Genomic DNA, 14,483 nt, shown 5'->3' on the forward strand with positions numbered 1-14,483 from the left:
TACTTTATTTGGATTTTGTTATTACACACATTTTCTAGGAGTTGGGTATACTCCCAAGAATTCTAGGGGAGCCCTTTGATGCGACCAATTATGTATTCCTCATAGTCACACAAAATAAATATCACTTAATTATATTTTTTGTTATAGGGGTAGAAGGGGTCCCCCGCCCCATTTTTTTCTTTTTAACGGTTTTTTTCCCTTGTATCATGTTGGGTTAGAGGCAAGGTCCTATATATCTTGTAACTGTTCTTTCAAATTAATAAAATTTTAAGGTGCCGCCCCGTATTCCTAGATAAATTCTGGGTTAAAAAAACAAACAAACAAAAAGATTCCTACATTCATAGGATAGAAATACTATCTTTTTCTATATAAGAATGAAATAAGTATTACAAAGAGATTCGCGCCAATGACATAAACACAATCCTCACGCTCTCATTCTCAGAACTAGCTTGTAGATTGTCCCAAGCTATCATCACGTCCTACAGAACCGCCCTCTCTCTCTCTCTCTCTCTCTCTCTCTCTCTCTCTCTCTCTCTCTCTCATGCACTTAGGTTAGGTAAGCCCTATGGTTTTAGACACAGCCCATCCCCCCACCCACCCCAACACACGCACACACTCTTTCCTAACGTAATTAGAAAATAACAAGAGATTCCCCTTGAGCGAAAGCAAGAAAATAATTCCAACCTACCTTTTGGTTACTTTTTACCCACTATGAAGATTTTTCATTGGTGTTTCCACATGTTTGTCATCACTGCGAAAAACTACTGGCCTTCTAGAAGTCATTAACTAAACTCACCACAATATCAGATGGTTCTAATTCCGTCCGTCTCAATCAACACGGCCAATGCATATTTCTCTGAGTTAACTCGCATAGTCAACTTTAAAGAGAGACATAGATCTGTCTCTTCTTATTGCAAGAACTTTTGCCCCCTCATCATTTTCTTTACCTTGAAAACATGTCATAGCTCCAACAATAAAGTGACCTTGCATACACATACATCACTCTATTCCAAAATATTCAAAATTCAATCGTAACCATATTTCAGACGATCGATATATATCTTTATACTTATGTCCTTTTCATTAGAAGTATAAAGCAATATGTGATTTTTTTTACTTCAATTAATGCAATTGAATACCTTCTGCCCTAGAAGTTCAATTGTCCTGCACTCGGCTATTGTCTTGAATAGACTTCCTCCTAATCTCGTTTGATAAGAAAGACGCAGTTACTTCTTCTAGCTTCACATATCATTCATGTACAATAATATGTAGTCACTAGATTATCGTAATAATTATGAAGTGAAGAAATACGCAATAAGGTTTTGTAGTTTCCTATCATGTTCCCATCCCTAACATGTGTAGATTCACCCACAATTTTGGCATTCTTTTCTATTTCAATAATGTTAATCATATGGCTATCATTCAAACATAGAGTCCAATTGCATGTGTTGACCGCCTTGAACTCAAAGTCCTCCAACTTGGCATCCTTCATCTTCTGTGGCATGTCATCCTTTCTCTTCAACACTTTAGCCATATCTTGTTTAATTGGCATGTCCTTCACTCTTCTCTGCCAAAGACTGAAGTTTCCCTTTCCTAAGTTTATTAATCTAAAACAATGAGTTTAAATAGCCTGTAGTAATTTTAGACCAGCTTGTGTGCTTTGGAGGGAAAATATCAATTTCATGCTCTCTAAAAAATCGATCAAAAGGGATAAAAGCCATCTCGCGGCTCACTTTTTCAAAAGAGAAACACCACGTAGCAGATTTTGTCCTATTCATTTAATTCATCTAGGGTGGATGTTCACTCTTGAAGAAGTGAGACGGGAAATGGCTTTTGACGGAATTACCTTTCCCAAATCCCTTTGACGTTGATAAGAACCTTCCATTTAGCAGCACCTTAGGATGGCATGGCATTAACGTGAATGACAAGGTTCAAACGAGGAAAGACTTACGGTGGATACCTAGGCAAGTAAGCTACGAAGTCCTATTGGACAACGACTTAGATGCATTTGGGAGACTCGATTTCAACAAGGATGTATTTTAGAGTTCTTCGAAAAAGCTGGCTACAACAAACACAAATATGAGGGGCGCGACTCTTGAAATACAATCATATCATACAAATGGGTACAATCAGTAGCATACAAATGGGGTGACTAACCCCGGACCAAACGGTCTTATTCGTGATTAGTGCAGTTTACATGTCGATCGAGTGTTTAGTCTATTGATCATCGTCCTCAATGGAGAAATTGCTTGACTTTTGAGGGACATCTTTTCAGAAGTCACTAAGACTAAAGTCTTCGAGAGCTGCTACGAAGACACGCATGTGTCACGAACGTACTAACTTGTCTTCATATCATTACATTATTTGTAGCATAGTGAATCCCTCTTGGCTCCGACTCGATCACGAAAAGATTTAAATTCCATTACTCCCCTTGGAAACTTCTTTGACTTTTGACCTCCTCTTTAGGAGTCCCTAGACTGAAAGTCTTTAATTTAGAGAGCTGCTACTAAGACACTCCACGTCTCAAGAACGCCCTAACGTGCCTTCATATCGTTTCCTTATAAAGATAAAAGATAATAGAACTCCCTCGAATGTCTAAATTTAGGAACTACTAGGAAGGCACGCCATGTGTCACGATCCTCCTAACGTGTCTTCATATCTTTTCCTTACTTTTGTCAAAGATAATCCCCTTGGGCTTTGACTGACCTCAAAAAATGCAATAAATTTCATACTGCAGCTCAAACACCACACTATCCTTTCTTCCTTTAGCGATCATTTTTGGAGTGCAATGGCGGGCAAAATTCTTCTCTTGAATATGTGGGCTAGCCCTTTTGGGATGAGAGTGATAATAGCCTTGGATGAGAAGGGTGTCAAATACGAATACAAGGAAGAAAATCTCCGAGAAAAGAGTCCCCTTCTCCTTAAATCTAATCCCGTTTATAAGAAAATTCCTGTACTGATCCATAACGAAAAGCCCGTATGTGAATCTCTCATCATCGTTCAATACATCGACGAGGTTTGGCCTGAGAAATCTCCTCTGTTGCCCAAACATCCTTACGAACGGGCCCAATCCAGGTTTTGGGCTGGTTTCTCTGACAAGGTGAGTTTCTGTCGTGTTGATTAAATGGGTAGGATGGTTTAATCATTTTGGGGTTTTAGATTGAATTGTTTGGAACATTGGATCAATGAGCATGAGATCTGATTGGACGCTAGAGATTAATGATCAGTAGGCCCTATAACAGATGGACGGTCCAAGTTCTCCTAATCACATCTTTGAAATTTTTTCATTTTCTCATTGTCGTAGTAGAGAATTCTGTACTTTTTTAATCATTATAAACATTATTTTTCACCTTCTGATTAACTTCCAAAGAAGTGAGAAATTTAGGAGTTTTTATACTGTGTGGGCCGTTATAGTCCCGTATTTTTCAAAAAGTACTATACGGGCCACACCATTGGATAATCCAAACCTTCCATTTGATGGGATGGGCCACAAAGTAAATTTGTTGTGCCCAAAAAATCATTTCAATAGGACGATCCTAACTGTGTGCATCTATAGAGACCTCTATAGATAGGAGGGCTGCGTTCATCCTATAGAAATGAGTTTTGGTACACAACCTATTGACGTTGTGGCCCATTACATGGTTGGTTTGGATTAGACCTGGCAAAAGCGACCCGTGCCCACGGGTCGACCCGACCCACCCGCAAATTTGCGGGCACAGGTCTGAGTTTTAGTGACCCGTCAAAACTAACCCGCGGGTGACCCAACCCGCAAAAACACGGGTCAGGTCAACCCGCGTCAACCCGCGGGCACCTGCAAGTCACTTAGCTTTTTTAAGGGTGGTGATTTTGTTATGCTAATCTAGTTAGATGGCTTTTTTTTTTTTTTTCTAATGTAAAGGATGGTGATTTTGTCATGCTAATCTATTTTTTAAGGGTTTGATGCCTGAATAGGTTATGGCTGGCACCATAGAATATAAATAAGTTGTGGCAAGCACCATAGGTTGATCCCAACCCTCCGATTTGAATGTTAAGGGTTGATCACTTGATCCTAACCCTCTATAGATCAGAGGGTTAGGATCAACCTATTGAAATGATTTTTGGGGCACAACCTATTTAGGCTATGGGCCATCTAATGGACGGTTTGGATCATCGCACGGTGCCGGCCATACCCCCCTCATCAAAATCCAGTGATAATATTTTAAAAAATAAACAACTGTTTGAATTTGCAGGTGACCCGCGGGTTGACCCGGCCCACCCGCGGGCCGCACGGGTCACCTAAATTCTGACCCGCAAAATGCGGGTCATCTCCTGACCCGACCCGTGTGACCAGCCCCACATCCCCCGCGGGTTGACCCGGCCCGACCCACCCGTTTGCCAGGTCTAGTTTGGATCATCATATGGTGTGGGTCGTACAGTACAATTGAAAAATACTAGACTATACGAGCCTACACGGTACGTGTTATGTTACATGAAAGTGCGACATTAACGTTTTCTTTTCCACAGATATATGAAAATGGGACGAGGATATGGAGGAACAAAGGAGAGGCTCGTGAGGAAGCTAAGAAGGATTTTATAAATTGCTTGAAGCTGTTGGAAGGGGAGCTTGGAGACGAGACGTATTTTGGTGGCCACACCTTCGGCTTTGTTGATGTTGTTGTCATTCCCTTCGCATCCTGGTTTTATGCGTACGAGACTCACGGTAATTTCAGTGTGGAGAAGGAGTGCCCTAGGCTTATGGCTTGGGTGAAGAGGTGTATGGAGAGGGAGAGTGTCTCCAAGAACTTACAAGACCCCAAAAAGGTCTATGAGTTTGTTTGCGAGTTAAGGAAGCAGTTTGGAATCGAGTAAGAAAGGGAAATATGTAACTAAACCAAGTGGAAGAGTCTTGAGTATGGAATAGCAGAGATAAGGAAGTGTTCTTGTTTTTTTGTTTTTGTATGTATTTGTGTAACTTTTTTGAGCTTGGACCTTGGAGTTGAGATGTCGCCAATAACTTATCTAATAGTATATATTACCTTCAGCTTTCTGTTTTTTTTCTCACCTTATTTGTACATGTGAGAGAGAGATCGAGGTAGGATGTTTCCCACTTGATTTTGATAAAACACAACTGGACATTAAGAAAACTCAACTATCCATTATCGTAATTCAACTACAAATTATTGAAACCTAATTTCAAATTACCGAACATATTACCGAAATTCGACGACACATTACTGAAACTCAACGACACATCAATTTTTTCAATCTGTCGTCGGGATTTTAGTTTTATACTGGAAAATCGTTCCAAATTTTCTTAAAAGTATCCACAATCCAAAAATAAATGTTGGATACACTTGGGGTTGGCAATCCAACCGAAACCAAACTGAAAATTCGGTTTCTGTTTGGTAAAACCAAACCGATTTAAATTTCGGTTTGGTAGAACCAAACTGATTCAAATTTTAAACCGAACTGAAACCGAACCGTTGCCCCCGATTTCCAATGATTATGAGTAAGGGGTGGCGAAATTGGCCGAACCGAAGCCGAACCGAAAATTCAAATTTCAGTTTGGTAGAACCAAACCGATTCAAATTTCGGTTTGGTTCGGTTTGGGGTTCAACCCGAACCGAAACCGAACCGTTGCCACCCCTAGATACACTTTAGTACTTTACTCTTTATCTTCTGAATATACGAAAAATATCAATTATAAGTTATGTTTTTAATTATGTGATGATGTTTCATCTTTTAAGTAAAACGTTGTTGAGTTTTTAGTTTTATATTTAAAAAAAGTTTTAAAAATATTTTAAAAATACCTAAAATCCAAAAAACTGTAAAATCAAAAAACTTGTAGGAGGCAGGCTCTTTATTTATATGATAAAAATATAAATTTATAAATTAATTTTTTTATTATGTGATGATATTTTATCTATTAAGTGATGTGTCGTTGAGTTTCTCAAGGTTTTTGTTTTATATTTGAAAATTGGTACAAAATATCTTTAAAATACTTAAAATTTTAAAAAATCTTCAATTTATATGATAAAAATAACAAGTTGTAAATTATTTTTTAATTATGTGAGGATATTTTATCTTTTAGGTAATGGGTCGTTGAGTTTTTTTATTTTTTATTAATAATTTGTAAATTCTTTATCTTCCATTTATATGACAAAAATACCAATTTATAATTTACTTATTCAATCATTTGATGATATTTCATCTCTTAAGTAATGTGTCATTGATTTTTCTCATTCCGTGATTGAATTTCTTGTTTTATATTAGTGCCAAAAAATTAGTAATAATATATATTAATGAGGAAAAGGATTGTACGCTCGAGCGTACCAAGCTTATGGTACGCTCAAGTGCCCAATCACATATGGGCCCTCTTTGTTAGGATGATCCAAAGCATTCATGTGAAAGGCTCTATCATAGATAAGGTGTGCACCAAAAATTAGCTCCATAGGATCATCTTAACCCATCCATTTGTGGAGGGCAAAATGGACAGACCACAAATCTGCTCATTTTTGCCCTCTACTTTTGGAGGGGTTAGGATGATTCAATAGAGCTGATTTTTGGTACACACCCTATCTATGATAGGGCCTTGCAAATGAATGCTTTGGATCACCACAAAAAACGTAGGACCCATGTGATTGGGGCACTCGTTCGAGAGTACAATCCTTTTCCTCTGTATTAATATATATTTCTCATATCATTCTCCCAAATGCATTATTCATGAGTTTTCTGGTTGTTAATAAATCCTCTTCCTTCTCATTACTATCAATTTTTTGAGTCAAAAAATTGTTTTTAATAATATATTTCTGGTATCCTTCTCCCAAATGCATTATACACTAAACCCCAGCTTACCCATCAAAAATAAAAAATAAAAGATGCATTATACACGAGTCGTCTGGTAGTTAATCAATGAAAAAAATGATCTCTCTTTCAGCAATAACAAAAGTTGAATTACAATTTTGGGACGAGAAAATTCTAAATGAGCATTGTTTTTCATTTTATGATTAATGGGTGTATGGATATTGAGGTCCATAAAAAATCAGGCATTGACATCTTTTCAGAACTCTCTAGGATTAATTTAAAGAAGTGATATATCCCCCCACCTTTCTTTCATGAGCCACCCCCACTATTGTATCTATGATTAGACTACCCTTTTGAAAAATACATGAGGGTGTCTGGGAAGAACAGGTGGAGAATATATCATTTTATCAAAGATGACCCCTCTCGATTCACAAAAGGCTATAAATTCCACCACTCTCTCTGTTGCCCTCCATCTCTAACAGTCCCAACAACAAACTCTTGAGGCATAAACGCCTCCCCCATCTTTCCTTTAGCCATCGTTCTTTAATCATCTCTCTCTCTCTCTCTCTAACAATCGTTTCTTTCTTTTTTACAACTTTTTCAGTTTCAAATGGCGGACGAAGTCATTCTATTGAATTTTTGGCCCAGCCCGTTTGGGATGAGAGTGAAAATAGCCTTAGCAGAGAAAGGGGTCGAATACGAATATAAGGAAGAAAATATCCGAGAAAAGAGTACCCTGTTCCTTAAATCAAATCCCGTTCAAAAGAAAATTCCTGTCCTGATCCATAACGGAAAGCCCGTCTGTGAATCTCTAATAATAGTTGAATACATCGATGAGGTTTGGAATGAGAAATCCCCTCTGATGCCGAAAGATCCATACGAACGGGCCAAGGCAAGGTTCTGGGCCAATTTCATGGAGAAGAAGGTTAGTTTTTTGACTTATTTCGGGAAGGAAATTGACCGTGTTTATCAGAATGTACCCTGAAATTCGTTATAAGGTCCATCTCTAGTATCATGGGAACCTCTTCACACACACAAACACATATGAGAAAAGTGTTCCTTCTCATCGAGTACTTAACATATCTACTCCATTGCCCAAAATACAGTGGCGACCACATTGTTTGGTGCAAATCATTCATTTGATGGGCCCTGATATAGATAGGGTCGATTTGTGGACGTTAAAATGGACGGGTATAAACCTCCACAGATCTGTCCATTTTTTACCTCCACAAATTGAAGGGTTAGGATCATCCTGTGGAGCTGATTTTTTTTGGGCACACCCTATCTATGTCAGGGTTTATCAAATGAATGTTTAAGATCATCCAAACAATATGGGCCCACTACATTTTGGACCAACGGAGTAGATAAGTTATTTACCCGATCAAGTAGAAACACCTTTCTCTATGTATGTATGTATGTATCATTGGTTTGATGGTAGGAACGTTTAGACGGTGCGAGTTTAGAGTTTGGGATTGAATTGGTTGGATATTTAGATCCATCATAAAGAGAACTGATTAGACACTAGAGATGTTTATATATCGAGTTTAGTATATATCTGGTTCATAGACAAGTGTCTGAGGTTAGATTACCAGGTGTGATAACTGGTCGGTAAATCCGAGTGGTGTGTGAATTGTGATGAATGTGAGGGTTTGCCAATTGTAAAAAATCTAAAATTCAATTATATGGGCAACCCACATCCGTCCCATGGGATTGGATTTTAGGCGATTGAGAAGAGTAGGTGAACACCTCATCTTCGTTGTGCTCTAATTCCTTTTTGAAAAATGATATAGAGACCGAGAGTACCACCAAGCAGGGGACCTACAATGAGAATGAGCCATGTGTGCAAAATTTTTTTTAGTTTTTGTTGACTTTCCTAAAGCTAAGGGATTGCTCACGTCGCTTGTGAGGATGTGGCGATAATTAATGTGTTCGGTCCCCTTTTCGGTGGTGCTCTCGGTTTCCTTAGCATTACTCTTCCTTTTTAGATAAAAAGAACTTTCCAATGACGCACGGCCAAAGTGACTTCTTTTATGTAGACACACGTAGAATGTAAACGACACGTCAATACACACAGATTGTAAAGAGCTTGCGTTAAGGATGATGCTCATAGAATGCAAACGACAACGTTGATGAGAAGGCAAGGGACTAACCTCTTAATAAAACAACACAAACAAGTGCTAGTGCGAAGGATAGAGAAACTACAACTACTGATAAATAAAAGTAATTAAAGTTGAAAAAGTAAATGAAGCCTTTCACAACAAAAAAGAAGAAGAAGAAGAAGAAGAAGAAGTAAAGTTTGATGTTGGTTCTGGAGCCCTTCCATTTTATAGCTTTCTTCTGTATACACAATTGCCCCACGTCCTTTAAGAGGGAATTCATTACAACTGCCAACTTACGTTTTGAAATTTGAACTTCCACTTGTTTGAGAATTACTGTTGCCTCTATCCTCTAGAAAAAATGACAGTTAAAAAAACTGCTTTGATTCCAAAGGGCAAATCATCAACCGATGATTCGGTCTCACATGACCGATTTCAAATTCAAATATAAGTCTAAAGAACAAAATGCTATTTTCTTTGTTTCTTTTTCCTGTTTTGTGATTGGTTTCATTTGAGATAACAGGTAATTGTATTAAATGAGCGTGATGAGGGCTTCATGTTTTCATTCCACAGATACATGATTCTGGGTCGAGGATACTGTGGAAGAAAGGAGAGGCTCAAGACGAAGGTAAGAAGGAATTTTTAGATTGCTTGAGGCTGTTGCAAGGGGAGCTCGGAGAGAAGCCTTATTTCAATGGCGATACCTTTGGATTCGTCGACATATCCTTCATCCCCTTTGCCTGCTTGTTTTACTCGTACGAGACGTGCGGGAATTTCAGCATAGAAGAGGAGTGCCCTAAGATTCTTGCCTGGGTGAAGAGGTGTATGGAGAAGGAGAGTGTCTCAAAGTCCCTTCAAGACCCCCAAAAGATCTATGAGTTAGTGGGTGTCTTCAAAAAGCTGAATGGAATCGAGTAAGAGACGGAAAGATACTGTTAGAATTAGTAGAAGAGTCTCCAGAAGTATATAGGAGATTTAGGGATGAATTGTTCTTTCATCCTTTTTATGGTTTGAATGGAAAAAATATATTACATTTTCTGCTTTACTTCTTCCCTTTTTTATGTTTTAGTTTAGTTTGTCTCTATGTATAGGAGTTTTGAGTTTTCTTCCATGGACTTCTGTACTTTGGATTAAGAACATTGACGAGGAAAAGAGAGGCGGATTCTATACTTATATATAGGTGATTCCCAAACGATGAACTCACTACAAGAAATGTTATTTTTAGTGGCAGTCAGTTACCAGCGGTCATAGAAATCGCTGGTAAAGATATACCTATACGAGCGGTCTTTTAGTAACCCGCTGCTGAAATCAGATTTTATAAAAGACACGAAATCGTGCCCTATGCCTCGCCCACGAACATATCCCGCGCAGGAACTTTTCCCCTTTTCCTTCTCAATCGTGCCCTAACCCTTTTACTCAGAAATCGATCTTGCACTCTTCCCTTTTCCGGCTACGTACTCCGGCGGCAACCTCTGACCACCTCATATTTTTCCTTTCCCTCTTTTCCGTTTACCCATTTTCTCCGACAAGCTCGTCCGGCAACAAACTCCGGCTATTTCCACTGGCAAGGTATGCCTCGTTCCTCTCTCTTTATCACTCATTTTTTTATTAGGGTTGTAACTGGTTTTACAGATTTTGTGTGAAATTTTGGGTTTTTGTTTCTACTCTATTGATTTGGGTGAATCCATTTCCACTGAGCCAAATCCACGTTTTTTGTGTGCTTATGCTCATGTTCTTGCCTTTCTCTCATGGATTCTGTTCTCTGTGTAGATTTTGTTTGAAATATAGAGTTAAATAGATCCATAGGCTCAAACCTTTTTCTTTCTTTCTTTTTCCTTTTGTTCCTTCTAAGGCCCTGTTTGGATTACAAAAATTTTCTGCAAAAGTTTGGAATGGAAAAATAGTTCTTAAAATTCGTAGTTTGTTTTACACAAGAACACAGATAACTTGAACCAACTCTATTCAGTTTTTATTTAGAGGAACCTTCAATTTATGATGATATCCTTTATATTAACCATAAGAGAAATCATATTATTTCCCTCTAAATTGCAAAAAGAAAAAATTTCTGGAGAAAAAAGTTTTCACCAAAAATGCTTTTCTAGCAACCCAAACAGGGCCTAAAACAAAAGTTGCAGATGGGTTTTTCTTTATAGCTTTCGATTTGTTTTAATTCTAGTTGAGTATAAAAGATGTATTTTGACCTTATTTGACATGGGCTGATGTGGTTTTGCAGTTACAACAACAAATCAGGCAATCAGGGCGTTGGAGCTGTTGAGGGAAAACAAAGACAAATTCGACCTGGTTATTAGTGATGTCCACATGCCAGACATGGATGGTTTTAAGCTTCTGGAGCTTGTGGGTCTCGAAATGGACCTACCGTCATAAGTAAGTCATGGACTACTTGTGAGAGTTTTTCATCTGTTTTCGAAGGAGTTTTTTGTTTGTTATTTTTGTTTTTCACGATTTAATGATTCCCATGTTTTTAAATTCCTGTAATTGAAAGATAAAATGAACATTTGGTTCTCTGATATGCTCACAGAACAGATTTCAATTATAAGATTTCCTCATTTCCACTTCTTTCAGACAACCTTTGGGATTAAAAATCAGATCTTTCTCATTCTTTTCATTGTTTTGGGTAATTTATTTACGTAGGAAAAATCTTTCTGAGTGTAGATTTGAGTCAATTTGATTCATTTGTAGTGTTCTTTCAAAACTATGAGTGGATGTTGACATTTCACTACTTATCACGGGTACATACATTTCACGATCCACAAGCTCTCACACCTGGAAATCTCCAATACCCATTTTAGCAGTTACGGGTTTGCACTTCATCTACTATAAGGGAGGTTTTTCTCGGTTCAATTTTTCCTTGGTGGTTCTTGTGTTTTTTTGAAGTTCTATAATTGAAAGAGAAAATATCAAGAGGCTGACTCTTTAGCTAAGGAGGGGTTTTTGTTGTCTGACACCGTTAATTGGGGCATATGGTATTCCTTTGACGTAGCAGTTTTACCCATAGTTTCAAAACTCCCCCATGCCATTGTTGACTCGCCCAAGTCGACTCCTTTTAACCTTGGCCGCGTTCTTTTCCAAGTCCGCATTTTGCCCTACAAAGTCAATTAAAATTCATTTGACTCTCTCAAGTACTCGACCGGTCAACCAAGTACTCGGCGGCGTCAACCGAATACTCGGCCTTCATTTGACTCTCTCAAGTACTCGACCGGTTAACCCTTCCCCTCACCTTCATTCCTTCCTTGCTGTCCCCCATCAAACACCTCACTCCCCTCTCCACCTCGTCCGCACTAACAAAACCCCCTCCCTCATAATCCAATTTCAGCTCCCCTGCCAAACCCAATTCCCTCACCAGCTGAAACCCATTCAGCTTCTTCTCAGCATACAGCGGCCATGCCAGAATCGGCACCCCATACCACAAGCTCTCCAGAATGGAGTTCCACACTTCCACCCACAGTGTGAAACGAAACCCCCCACAGCAGGGTGTGCCAAGATCACTGTTTGTGGGACCCAAGATGGCCATACCAATCCTTTCTCTTCGGTCCATTCTAAGAACCCTTCCGGTAAAACCTCATCCAGATTCACATCCGCCAACATGCCAAACTCTTCTCCAGAACGGCACCTCAATGACCATAGAAACCGAGACCCACTTTGTTGTAACCCAAGAGCTATCTCCTTCACCTGAGGCTCAGGGAATGCGCCATTACTCCCAAAGCACAAGAACACCACCGACGCCGGAGGCTGCTTGTTTAACCATTCGATACATGGGTTTTCCGACAACGATGACTCGTCATTGAGACTGAGCAAGGGTCCGACTGGGTAAATGGGTGGAGTCGGATGGTAAGGCAAGCATCGACCCTCATTGATTGCTTCCAGCACCGTGGATTCTAGCTCAACTCTCTCTGTCTCTCTGTATATACACTTCTCTTGATTAAACTGACGCTGACAGCTTTTTGGATTTTGGTTAACAGAAAATTCCAATATGGTGGAGATGGTATTATTGGGCTTGCCCTGTTGCTTGGTGGGAAAATCAGACGGAGTAAAGAAGATGTTGAAGTTCCAGAGAAGATGAGAAGTTCCCCTTTCTGTGCAATGAATCCTTTTGAATGGGTTCCAGGAGTATCTGTATAGACTATAGACTCTTATCGTCATGGTATTCCATGCTTAGTCACCAGGTTTGCAACATATAGATGATATATCCCAATATATAACGATTTATTCTGATGAGAGAAAAATCATTCTATAGCCTTATTTATCATATCACCTATATACCACAATATATTATTGGCTATGTTGTCTTATATTTTTCTTTTTGTACCTTTTTCACGGATTCATGCAATATTTTTGATGTGGTCCTATCGCTGTTGTATCGACCATTTCGGTCATGGGGGTTTCCCCTCCTTTTCTTTTAATAGATATCTCTGTCATTCCAAAAAAAAAAGACTATAAATAAGGAACAAGACTATTTTTGTTCTTTTCATGGGAGATACTACTTTTAGAGGTATGCCTGAATTTTTATTCCTTATTTTGTTATGATGTATGAAATGCAAGAGGTCAGGTCCTCTTTTCTTTTGCATATTTTTATATTTTGATTTTTAGAGAATTAAGGTGAATCTCTAAACTTATATGTCAAGAAATTTTAATAACTTTCTTTTTCAGGGAATTGCAATGTATGGATTGGGGAATTGGACGGAAGTTGCAGAGCATGTTGGTACCAAGAACAAGGCACAATGTATTGACCATTATACAACACAATACATGAACTCCCCTTGCTATCCTCTTCCGGTACTTATTTTATTTTTCCATCTTGAAGTTTTGTTGTGTGAATTGTCACCTTTTTTAAAAATAAGATGTGTAACAATAACATATCTCTACTTTTATGCATGTATATAGATTTGCAGGACATGTCTCATGTTGTTGGGAAGAATAGAAAGGAACTTCTTGCTATGGCAAAAGTGCATGGTGAGGGCAAGAAAGGTTTGTGACGTTGATGTTGATAAAGAAACTGTTCATTCATTCTAGTTTTGATCTTTACTCTGTTCAATGCACATATTTGGGCAAATACATAGCTTAACAGGAGCCCTGTCCCTGCCATTTTTTAAGAAACCTTCCATGGTTTTGATGCCATATCTTTCAATGCTGGGCCAATCCTAGAGGATAGATGCATCTTCGTGCGAAAGATCCATACTAGTGAAAATTCAAATGATATGTTAACAAAGACAGTTAAGGAAGAGAAGCTTTATCTCTTGGACGTTCTTTCTGGTGAAATGTACAATGTGTCTTCAAGTGGGAGTGTTAGGAAGTGAAGACCATGGAGATCCACTCATTAGGAGTCTCGTTTTACACATGTGGTGTCTTTACTTTTTCAACAATGTTTTGTAGTGGGACTTTAATGGGGTTGTTAAAGGCACTTGCCAATTTTTTCTTCTGTAGAAGAAAACCTGTCGAATTTTTCTATAGTGTACCCGATGACATTGATGAAGACGACCTTATGGGCGGTAATCTAACTACATATTCTCGTTTGGGAGTTATTTCCATATGTAACTTGCATCAGAACTAGTTTCATTTATGGGTTTATGATGGTCATGGTCAGGG

General features: G+C 38.6%; 2 protein-coding genes, 1 long non-coding RNA gene and 1 pseudogene across 3 annotated transcripts; 3 read left to right on the forward strand and 1 right to left on the reverse strand.

Annotated features, from left to right (window-relative positions):
• Positions 1 to 2,713: 2,713 nt before the first annotated feature.
• Positions 2,714 to 5,026, forward strand: LOC143884203 (putative glutathione S-transferase). Its single transcript, XM_077387646.1, has 2 exons — positions 2,714 to 3,100; positions 4,504 to 5,026. The coding sequence occupies exons 1-2, from the start codon at positions 2,789 to 2,791 to the stop codon at positions 4,846 to 4,848; spliced, it is 657 nt and encodes a 218-aa protein (XP_077243761.1). The 5' UTR covers positions 2,714 to 2,788; the 3' UTR covers positions 4,849 to 5,026.
• Positions 5,027 to 7,247: 2,221 nt separating this feature from the next.
• Positions 7,248 to 9,929, forward strand: LOC143884205 (putative glutathione S-transferase). Its single transcript, XM_077387648.1, has 2 exons — positions 7,248 to 7,708; positions 9,453 to 9,929. Exons 1-2 carry the CDS (start codon positions 7,394 to 7,396, stop codon positions 9,795 to 9,797), a joined length of 660 nt encoding a protein of 219 aa, XP_077243763.1. The 5' UTR covers positions 7,248 to 7,393; the 3' UTR covers positions 9,798 to 9,929.
• Positions 9,930 to 10,134: 205 nt separating this feature from the next.
• Positions 10,135 to 13,128, forward strand: LOC143882637 (uncharacterized). Its single transcript, XR_013252286.1, has 3 exons — positions 10,135 to 10,448; positions 11,113 to 11,264; positions 12,860 to 13,128. It is a non-coding gene; the product is annotated as an uncharacterized LOC143882637 (long non-coding RNA).
• On the reverse strand, positions 11,805 to 12,836 carry LOC143885577 (malvidin galactosylase UGT88C3-like; annotated as a pseudogene).
• Positions 13,129 to 14,483: the final 1,355 nt, after the last annotated feature.

This window comes from Tasmannia lanceolata, unplaced genomic scaffold (genome assembly GCF_043159265.1).
Source record: "Tasmannia lanceolata isolate RefF3 unplaced genomic scaffold, GAP_Taslan_0.1 ptg000008l, whole genome shotgun sequence".
NCBI classification, from domain to species: Eukaryota; Viridiplantae; Streptophyta; class Magnoliopsida; order Canellales; family Winteraceae; genus Tasmannia; species Tasmannia lanceolata.